At 38.0% G+C, this 11,603-nt stretch overlaps 1 protein-coding gene and 2 long non-coding RNA genes across 7 annotated transcripts in view; 2 read left to right on the top strand and 1 right to left on the bottom strand.

The window, feature by feature from the left end:
• LOC115222842 (vacuolar protein sorting-associated protein 8 homolog) overlaps window positions 1–5,902 on the top strand; it is a 69,600-nt gene extending 63,698 nt beyond the window's left edge. For 3 of the 4 annotated variants that reach the window (XM_029793181.2, XM_029793182.2, XM_029793180.2), the window contains exon 43: window positions 2,021–5,902. In XM_029793181.2, coding sequence (XP_029649041.1) covers window positions 2,021–2,149 — 129 coding nt within the window. In that variant the 3' untranslated portion in view covers window positions 2,150–5,902. The remainder of the gene's footprint in view (window positions 1–2,020) is intronic. The other variant, XR_005003319.1, reaches the window with a different exon arrangement.
• Window positions 646–1,279, bottom strand: LOC118767402. Its single transcript, XR_005003320.1, has 2 exons — window positions 983–1,279; window positions 646–778 (listed from the first exon to the last, which is right to left on the bottom strand). It is a non-coding gene; the product is annotated as an uncharacterized LOC118767402 (long non-coding RNA).
• Window positions 5,903–10,609: 4,707 nt separating the features above from the next.
• Window positions 10,610–11,603, top strand: part of LOC118767403 — a 20,145-nt gene continuing 19,151 nt past the window's right edge. The window contains exons 1-2 of one of the 2 annotated variants that reach the window (XR_005003322.1): window positions 10,610–10,682; window positions 10,749–10,883. This is a non-coding gene — a long non-coding RNA (uncharacterized LOC118767403). Of the gene's footprint in view, window positions 10,683–10,731; window positions 10,884–11,603 lie in introns of those variants that run through there. The other variant, XR_005003321.1, reaches the window with a different exon arrangement.

The following is an 11,603-nucleotide window of genomic DNA, read 5'->3' as shown; positions in this document are numbered from 1 at the left end:
GTAGGATGTTGATTGGCAGACGTCAAACCCCAAAACCCTAGTGATTGAATGGTTAGGATCCTCTTCACAGAAGAGTTATCAGTAAAATAATAAAGGTAGACAGACTAAATCCAAGAACTTCATAATCTAAAGAGATTCCAATAATGGCAACTCTTGAAATGATATGGCATTGAGGATAAAATGACACTTCCTGGGCCATATGTCACGGTTGGAGAAGTAAAACAGCTAAAGCAATGAACGCATTCATTAGTAGTACATAAAAAACGGTTAATTAAAAAATTGACTGCCAACACTGGTGACCCTAATGTTGAGAAGAAAAAGACAAAATTCCTGACAGAAAAGCCAAAGAAATTAAGAAAGATTTAAATGCAAGAGAAATAAGTGTTTCTATCAAAGAGATGTTATTAATATCAGATGGGTTGACATTGTAAATAACCTTTATCTCTGTATGTATTGTTCTTGAAACAATTTTAAAGACAACAGTTTTTCTGGTAGATTTAGCCTAAGAATCTCTTGGAAAATGAAAGTCATTTTGAATTCTCAATGCAAATATATTATTCAAGATTTCTAGACCTTCAAATTGTGCTCTTCGAATGAATTATAAAGAATAGCTTCACAGTTACAAACAGGTTTGCAATGTTTTTCCTTAAATATCAAACTAGAGACCTTGGTTGGCTCTTCTCATATAGTTCTGGGTTTATTGAAATTTGCAATGGTTGGTGCCAAGTAATGTTGATGAAAGGCAGCAGCTGAGGGTCATTTTGAATGGAACTAAAACCTATTTCTTTACTACCCTCAAGGGGCTAAACACAGAGGGGACAAACGGATTAAGTCAATTATATCGACTCCGGTGCATAACTGGTACTTATTTAGTCGACCTTGGCAGAATTTGAACTCAGAACGTAACGGCAGACGAAATACGGCTACACATTTCGCCCAACGTGCTAACGATTCTGCCAGCTTGCCGCCTTGGGACTAAGACCATCCTTAATTAATTATCTATGGTCCCCAATTAAGTGACCATTGTGATAAAAAGGAAACTGATGAGATAGAAAATGTTATATACATTGATATTATTGAATACTAATCAAAGAATAAAAAAATATATTGGTCAGAACCAACAAATTGAAAGGTAATTCTTAAATGCTTAGACCAGTGGTTGCCAAACGATTTTTGGCCATGCCCCACTGAATCATTTCTAAAATCCTGATACCCCTTGTGATATTTAATTTTTGTTATTCAAAATATGCTTAATGTTTTACAATATTACTCGGAAACAAAATTTTTAAAAAATAGTGAAGAATTACCACCACCACTAAATCAAAAAAATTCTTATTTCTCCACTTTAGAGACATCAGATCTTATGAACAGATGAAAATGACCTGATGTCTCTAAAGTGTCAAAACTTTGATAAAATTTTTATATCCACCCACAGAAGGGATGTAAAGATTTTTATATATTTTAAAAAAGAGTATATATATATATATTTTTTTTTTTGCATCTAGTTTCAGCTCACGAGCTGTGGCCATGCTGGGGCACTGCCATTTTTATATATATATATATATATATATTATATTACATTTCGGGTTCAGTCCCACTGCGTGGCACTTTGGGTAGGTGTCTTCCACTATAGCCCCGAGCCGACCGGAGCTTTGCGATTGAATTCGGTAGGTGGAAGTTACTGCCATGTGTGTATGTGTGCGTATAGCTGCTCAGTGCCTCTCCGAAAGAGAGAGAGAAGGATTGCAATAGACATTTTTTTTCTGTTTCTGTCTACCAAACCCATTCATAAAGTGTTTGATTGAGCCTGAGGCTATAGAGGACTCACTTGTGCAAATGCCATACTGTGGGATTGAGCCTGAAACCAGGTGGTTTGGAAAGAAACTAATCAGCTATGCAAGCATGTGAATCTTTGTCATTTTAATATTTTATTTCTTTTGTTGTTGCTGTTGGGTGGTTTTTTGTTGTTTTTTTTTACATTTCAACTTTTTTTTTCTTTTTTTTTTTTTGTTGTTTCCAGTTGGCCATTTTGACAGAACTCTCAAAGAATCCCACTTCTCAAACAGCCATGAAACGAACAAGCAGCATTCTGAAAAACGAAAATTTCAACCTTCGTCTTGCCCCACCGAGGTCCGAGATTTACTTCTAGAAAAACAAGAACAAGAAAATATTATAATAATAATAATAATAATAAAAAAAATGAACTGTAATATAACTTTCGTATTGTAACATACAGCTATCTGCAAAGCATCAAACACCTCACACACACACATTCACTTACATAGACATACTAACACACACATACACACATATATTAAGAAACAAAAAGAAACTAAATAAGAACAAATAAATGATACCAAAAAATTTTTTTTAAATAAACTCGTTAACATTTATAGATTGATTGGGGGTGGGAGGCAGTGTTGCAGTTGAATACATCGAATCCAGTATATTACTGGTATTTTAAATTTTATCAACTGCAGAACTATTAGAGAGTTCACCCCCTATCAAAGGGATGAAACTAAACGTTGCACAGCATTTTGTCCGATGCTCTACTGATTCTACAAACCCACCACAAAAACATTTGTATATTTTTCATAGTGAAACATGGACATATGAATGGCAGTGGAACTAAGGCGTTTGCTTTGCAACTGTGTAGTTCTGGGGTCAGTCCCACTGCATGGCAGCATAGGAGTATGCCTAAGTCTTCTACTATACGGTCAGGTTGACAAATGCCTTGGGATTAAAATTTCATAAATGGAAACTGTACTGAAGCTCATCATATATATATATATATATATATATATATATATATACGTGTGTGCATATATGTATGTGTGTACATATATATATGTGTGTATATATATATAGTAGCAGCATTATTTAATGTTCCTGTTCCATGCTGGCATGGCTGTGGAGTAGGTGGGGTTGACAGTTTAACAGGATTTGATGGGCCCAGGTACTGCACTGTATTCTAGTGTCTGCTTAAGCAGATTTTCCACAGTTGGATGCCCTTCCTAATGCTAACCCCTTGACAGCATGTAGTGGGTGCTTGTTTATGTGCTCCTGGCACTAGTGAGGTTGCCTGAAGCTTGCAAGGCCATGAAGCCTGAAAGACAACTTTATGTTAGGAGATAGGGGCCAAAGGATCGGTAAAAGTGAGTATATGTGTGTGCAAAGCTGTAAAATCAGTGCATGGAACAAAATGTAATTTGTTGTATTGAGTCCAACCCATGCTAGCATGGAAAGCAGACGTCAAATGCAGATGATGATGATGAAGTCATTATCAGAGACTAATTCTGGAAGGTTGTGTTCTAGAAATGGCTGTAGTCTAATGACTGCCTCCACTAAAAGAATGCCTGCACAAAAACCACACACACACACACACACACACATATGCATAGACATTACATAAAAAAAAACAACCCAACAACAAACCAAAAACAATGTGGCTTCTTTGATGGTAAAACAGAAGCTGTTTCGACCTGTGATAAAAAGAAAAAATAATTTTGTAAATGAATTAATTATTGCTTCGTTAGTTATCCTGTCTCATTCATTGGTCCTCATTGCAGGTGTGTGTGTGTGTGTGTATTGATGATGATGATGATGATGATGGCTAAATGTAATAAGATAATGAAGTACCTGCTCTCTCTCTCTCATTGGCTCATTAGTTAATTCAAATCTACTGCTGTCGTTTCATGGCATTTTCTTTCCATTTTTGGGGGGACAGTTTGAACATAGATAAAACAAGCTGAATACTTGGGCCGGATGGGGCCAGTTTAAATGTTAAATGGTTAATGGCATCAATCTCACAGATCTAAGAAGGTCCTGCACAATAGCCATGACCATTGCCTCTCCTTCCAAGCCCATCCAGCAAAGAAAAAAGGATAAAATCAAAAATTTATTCTGTTTGGAAACTTGAAACAGCTCAGCTGAGTGATTTAACACTGAAGTAGACTAGCTTCATATCCAGGGGTGGAAAGATTTATTTATCCTAAATGGATTACCATTAGGCACCAAGCAGTCATGTCAGCAGATTCTGCTAAAGGCTACCCAGGTACCGAATGGCTATATTAAGTGAAGTGATAGATTACAACTACCACTACCATCTCACCAAAGGGCTGGTCGGTGCAGTGTATCAATTTTACAAGCTTCTGCACAGTTTCCATCTACATAAGGTTTTCCTCAAGACAAGGAATGCTTTGTCCAAAACCTATGATAGTAAACAATATCTGCTTAATATGACTCATTGTGGATTTGAACCTAGAACCAACGGTTTTGTGAAACAAGCTTCTTAACCATTTGGCCATGCATTCTTCACCTCTGCTCAGCTGACAAACAAGTTCCTTTCTCCCCCACTCCTAAAGGGTTAAATTAACCCTTTAGCATTATTTTATTTAACCCTTTAACATTTATGGTCAAACTAACCAGAGATGGCCTCTCACACCTACCCTACAATATCATTCTAAAAAGTTAAACAATCACATCATTGAAATCTGAAAGCTACAAGATATTGCATGATTCATTCAAAACCATGTGAATAAATAAACGCTTGACAGAGTTATTGAGTGTGAAAGGGTTAAAGACAAGAATTTGATTTCGTAAATAGCAACATAATTTCAATGATATGAAATGAAATAACTGCATATGAAAAAGTTCAAGTTGTTTTTCTTTCAAAACATCCATCTAAGATACTGTTTTAATTAGCTTCACAATGCCTCACTACATTAATTATGCTAATTACATTTACTTTATTATTTTTCCATGCAGATGGCGCCTCTGAGTAATCTCCCTCAGTGAATAAATTATTTTTTCTTTTCTTTTTTAAATTTGCTAATTTTTCATGCTTAATTAAGTACATTTAAATAATTACTTACTCAATGATTCGCTTGTTATTGGATATGTACAGGAAAGTTGTATGCTTTGCTTGTCGCAGTTAAAATGCCTTGACAGCAGTGGTGGAGGTGATGGTGGTGGCAGTGGTGGTGGTGTAATTCACTTTGAGGGTGGCTGAATAACTTCAGCTCAAATTTACTTAGGATTTGAAACTTCCTGGAGGAGGGGAAGGAAAGGAACATTTGTCCATGAGGAACTTAACTGCATCCCAGACAAGTTTGGTAGAGTAATTAAATTGACATCCTGTTTGGAATACGGTTCCACAGCAAAAATGGTCGCTGCTCCACTGGAACCATCTTTCCTCTGACAAGACACTCTACACGGTTCCGTCTGAGAATAGACACCCTTCTCACCAGAGAGAAAAGCCAGAAATTCCAAGGGAAATTGCAAGTTCATTACATCCACAACCCCAGTATGCAGCTGGTACTTTGTTATTGGCCCTAAAAGACTGAAAGGCAAAGTCCACCTTGGTGGAATTTGTACCCAGGACATTAATGCTGAAGAAATGCTGCTAAGCATCTCATCTGACTCATTAACGATTCTGCTGCCTTAACGATTATGATTCTTTCTACTAGAGGTACAGGGTTTGAAGTTTGCGAGGAGGCTAGTTGACTTCACTGACCCTCCCAGTGTTTCACTGGTACTTTATTTTATCCCCAAAAGGATAAGAAGGCAAAGCTGACCTTGGTGGAATTTGAACCTGGAACACAAAGAGCTGGGAGAAATGCCATCTTACCTGGCTCTCAGTGACTCTACCACTTCATCGCAGTATCTCCGGGTCAAGTTATGAAACTTTTACATAGTCACATCTTTGCCTGATCATGCCTGATCAGAACTTACATCATAAGAGGGGGGGATGGGCAAGGAAGGAGTGGAAAGACTATTCTGCAGTTGAAATTAATTATTGTAATTACTGAACAGAAATGACAACGTTTGTGAAGCTTAATAATGTAAATACGAAGTAATTAAATAAGGTTAAACCCGTCTCAGAATAAAGAATAAAAGTTTCTGATTGTAGTCTTCTTGCTGTTGTTGTTTTCTGGTTTTTTTTGCTTTTTTATGTTGTATTTTGGTAAATAGAAACTGAAAGAAGCCCTTGCTGGGCATGGGTTGGACAATTTGATGTGGTCCAGCAAGCAGCAGGGCTACATCTGGCTTCAGCAACATGTCGAAGCTGACACTGGAGCTTAAAGTGCCCTGCAACTTGATGGTGCTTGGCAAATTGTCCAACCCATGCCAGCATGGAAAATGGACATTGAATGATGATTCTCTTTCTCTCATATATATATATATATATATATATATATATATACACAACAATCGCAGCGTGGAAGATGTTTATAAGCCATTTAAGAAACACACAAAAACCGTTAGATTCACTTCAATATTTAAATTCAATTTGTCAAAATATTTTCGTCGCCTTGAGACCGTGACCTGTTCACTGACAAAACTCCGTGCTGCATCTCGGAGTTTTGTCAGTGAATAGGTCGCAGTCTCAAAGCGACGAAAATATTTTGACAAATTAAATTTAAATGTTGAAGTGAATCTAACAGTTTTTGTGTGTTTCTTAAATGGCTTATAAACACCTTCCATGCTGCAATTGTTTTCGTTCCAGCACACAGTCTCAGATCAGGTCACTTGCTATGCAAGTACATCTCTGTAATATATATATATATATATACATATATATCACTGTCATACAAGTGGTGTTAATTGTTTGCAATCTTATCCAGATTAGGGGAAAAGGTTACCCCTTGCTTGGAGACAACTAAGGGTTGGCAGTAGAAACAGCATCAGGCCATAAAAACATTAAAAAATCTACTGCAACAAATGCTGTCTGACTCATGCAAACATGGAAAAGTAGACAATTGAAATGGTAATTACAATCATAATGACAGTGATTATGATAATGATGATGGTATAATTAACTGGTTCCAGTTGACCTGATCAATGGAAAAGCTTGCATGTGAAATTAACGTTTAAGCAGCTGAGTATTCCACAGACACGCATACCCTTAATGTACAGCATAGCACTGTACATTAAGTGTGACAAGACTGGCCCCTTTGAATTACAGGTACAACTCACTTTTGCCAACTGATTGGACTGGAGTAACATGAAATGAAGAATCTTGCTCAAGGACATAACATACTATTATGAATTGCACGCATGGTCTTGTGATGATGAACCAAACACCACCCACCACTAAGCCACACGTCTTGATTATGATGGATAGAGTCAGAGAGAGAGAGAGAGGGGGGGTCACTGAAAATGGTGATCTGTTGATTGAAACTAATTGGTGTGACTAATTAATAACTTCTGTGTCATGGGTCTTCTTGATTAGAGTTGGTTTGGGCCTAAGCAGTTACAACAAGAGCCATGTTATGAAACAACCAAATACAGCTGTCACTCAACCTGCTCTATCTAAAATGCATATAAATAAACCTCATGTGACACTCTGCTTTCTTAGAAAAATGAAAAATATTGCATAATGTAGTCTGTTGGTATTTGAGATGGTCAACGATAGAATACTATTGATAATAGATCTCCCCAGTCAAGGATGATTTACTGGGTAAATAATAATAATCCAAAAAACAAAAAAAAAAGATAAGAGCTGGTTTCAAAAGGCAGACACAAACAAATACTAACTAAAACTGCATTTAGTAAGACGGTAACATTTGACAGCCACAGAGGCTGAAACTTATCAAGCTACATTAGGTAGCTTGTCTCATACACAATATACACACACACACACAAATAAGATAATCCACGACAAGTATCTAAGATTGGTCACAGAATATAGCTTTTAAAAAATACAACACTATTCAGTAGCAAGCACCAAGTGATAAATTGCGATAAATTTTCATTAAACATGCAAAAACAAGAGAGAAAAAGAACCAGTTACAATGGTGACTGACCTTTGTTGATACAGAACTTAAAAGAAACTGTAAGACACTGGTTGTGTGTGTGTGTGTTTGCATTAATGTTTAAAGGTGCTGGCAATGCCTAAGTGAAATATATTTGCATATATATATATATATATATATTGTGGCACTCCGTCAGTTATGACAAGGGTTCCAGTTGATCTGATCAACGGAACAGCCAGCTCGTGAAATTAACGTGCAATTGGCTGAGCACTCCACAGACACCTGTACCCTTCAATGTAGTTCTCAGCATGACACAGAATGTGACCAGGCTGGCCCTTTGAAATACAGGTACAACAGAAACAGGAAGAAAGAGTGAGAGAAAGTTGTGGTGAAAGAGTACAGCAGGGGTCACCACCATCCTCTGCCGGAGCCTTGTGGAGCTTTAGGTGTTTTCGTTCAATAAACATTCATATCGCCTGGTCTGGGAATCAAAACCGCAATCCTACAACCACAAGTCTGCTGCCCTAACTACTGGTCCACTGTGCCGCCGCCACCACACACACACACATATATATGTATGTATATATCAGACAATTTAATGTAAAACTGAAGGAATATTCAAGTCTTTAGAAGAACACATATTTATGATCACACACACACACTATTCTACAGAATGACAAAGGAAAAACAATTAAGAAATGAAATTCATAAGCTTACAGCTGTTTCTGTTATTAAATGCAATGCACTCATAGTTGAGGTCTTGAGTGTCACCCTATATTCTCATCAGAGCTTCAAACATGATCATTTATTCTTTCGTCATCCCAATTTCTTATCATCACTCTGTACTCATCTAACACTTTGTTTCTGAAGCATCTGAATACTGAGTTCTAACACCAAGTTATTAGTGTATATATATATATATATATATATATATATATATATATATAATATATATATATACACATGCAGACGTCGCTAAAGTGACAAAGGGCACAAACTGACACCAGCATTGTAAAAAAAAAAAAAGAGTCAAAATGACTCAACCACAAAACCGCTATCTCAGTAAATTGACAACAAAGACAAAAAGAGTGCTTTTGTGACTAATGAGTCGTTTTGACTTCTATTTCTAGCAATGCTGGAGCTACTTTGTACCCTCTGTCACTTTAGTGACGTCTATAAATTTGCCTTTAGGTTTTTAAATTGGTAATATACCACCCACATTTTATATATATATATATATATATATAGTTAATCCAAACATGAAAGCACAAAAAACACAACAACACGAGGACGTGGAACAAGTATAGTGTTATTGGACGCTCAGGAAAGAAGGAGGGTTTAACGTTTCGAGCGGAGCTCTTCGTCAGAAACATAGGAGAAGGAAAGATCCAAAGAAAGGAAGACGGAGGAAAAAAAATCGCCAACGGTACACACGCGGTCACATTTTGAATATATATATATATATATATATATATATATATATACACACACATATATGTATGCATGTATATATGCATGCATATATGTATGTATGTATTACATATATATGCATGTACGTATGTATGTGTGTATGCATTTATTTATGTATATACGCATGTGTTATATATGTATGTATGTATGTATGTACGTATGTATGTGGGGATGTTTGGATGGATGGCCGTGTGCTTCAGAAGCTAGTCTCAAGCCAATCAAAGGCTTTTGTGAGTAGATTTGGAAGAAGGAAACTGAAGGAAGCCCATCATATATGTGTGTGTGCCTTCATAGTTGTGCTTGTCCATCCACCACCACCACCACTTGACAACCCGTGTTAGTTTGTTGATGTCTCCACAACATAACAGTTCAGCAAAAGGGACCAACAGGGTAAGCACGAGGCTTTAAAACTAGTATATAAGCCTTGGGGGGGGGGTGATTTGTTCAATTAAGCCCTTTGAGTTGGTGCCCCAGCATGGTCGCAGTCCAATGACTGAAACATGTAAAAGATAAAAGCGAAACATGCACACATGTATCTGCATGTGTGTGTGCATGTGTGGTTGTATGCATCATCATTATCATCATCTTGTTTCCACGTCCAGATACCCTTTCTGATGCCATATGTGTGTGTGTTCGTATGTGCACAAATGTATGTGGGTGGGTGTGGGAGTAGGTATGGATGGATGGGTATGTACATATATGTGTATGGGGAGAGTTGCGTGGGTGGATACACACACACACACGTATACAGCATGCTTATAGTACAGGCAAGTGATATGTATATATATATATATATATATATATATACACATATACACATAGACACTCACAACACACACACACACACACACACTACATACATACATACATACATAGAGAATGGTATGTACACACACACATTTATATTTGTACAAATGGAGAACAGCTTTACTCTGAGGCACAATTAATTAAAACCACAACTTAGCCTGGTTTATGTTCCAGATTTTTAATATTTAATATTTCCTGATTAATTCTCTTCTTTCTCTTCTTCGCCTGGCTGTTGTTCTTGTTCTTGCTCTTGTACTGTTGCTCACAAACTCATATCTTTAATCTTTTACTAGTTTCGCTCATTGGTCTGTGGCCATGCTGGGGCACTGCATTGCAGGGTTTTAACTGAATGAACAACTCCAGTACTCATGCCGAACTGCTAAGTTACAGGGATGTAAACAAACCAACACTGGTTGTCAAGGTGTAGCATGGGGACAAACACAAACATCATCATCATCATCATTAAATGTCTGCTTTCCATGCTGACATGGATTGGACAGTTTGACTGAGGGCCGGCGAGCCAGAAGGCTGCACCAGGCTCCAATCCGATCTGGCAATGTTTCTACAGCTGGATGCCCTTCCTATCGCCAACCACTCCGAAAGTGTAGTGGGTGCTTTTTATGTGCCACCAGCACGAGGGCCAGTCAAGTGGTACAGGCATCGGCCACACTTGAATGGTGCTTTTTATATACCACCAGCATAGGAGCCAGTCAGGCAGTACTGGCAATGACCATGCTCAAATGGTGCTTTTTACGTGCCACCGGTACGGGACCAGTTAGGTGGCACTGTTCATCTACCACACTTGAATGGTGTTTTTTACGTGCCACTGGCACAGGTGCCAATCAAGCGGTACTATCATCGGCTACAACGATGACTTCACTTGCCTCAATAGGTCTTCACAAGCACAGTTTATTGCCCAATGACTGAAGGCTACTCTTAAATGGGCAGATGATACTGCACTGGCATAGGTCATGGGTCACGGTCTCACTTGGCTTCCAGAGTCTTCTCCAGTACAGCATATCTCCAAAGGTCTCGGTCACGTGTCATCGCCTCGGTGAGGCCCAACATTCGATGGTCATGCTTCACCACCTCATCCCAGGTCTTCCTGGGTCTACCTCTTCCACAGGTTCCCTCAACTGCTTGGGTGTGACACTTTTTCACACAGCTGTCATCATCCATATGTAACACATGACCATACCAGCGTAGTCGTCTCTTTTGCACACTATGTCTGATGCTTCTTATGTCCAACTTTTCTCTCAGGTAGGGTGTTTGAAGAAAAGGCTTTGTGGCATTTGTTCCAGATGTTCATGTTCTGAGTTCAAATCCCACCAAGATCGTCTTTGTTGTAAATTCTTCCAGGGTAGATGAGATATGCAGTCAAATACTGGTGCTGGCGGCACTGACCAGGGTCCTCCCCTAAACATTTTCTGTCCTGGTACCTCAGAAATTATAAGTGTGGTATGTTGTTACATATGATCCAAACTGTTATAAGACACAGAAACAGGGACATTAATGAAAACTCTAACAAGAACTGGACCTGTTAAGAATGAAGAAGTGCTAATTAGCAAG

This window comes from Octopus sinensis, linkage group LG21, assembly GCF_006345805.1.
Source record: "Octopus sinensis linkage group LG21, ASM634580v1, whole genome shotgun sequence".
NCBI classification, from domain to species: Eukaryota; Metazoa; Mollusca; class Cephalopoda; order Octopoda; family Octopodidae; genus Octopus; species Octopus sinensis.
Note: the sequence above shows the minus strand (reverse complement) of the source record. Positions and strands in the feature narration are given on the sequence as shown.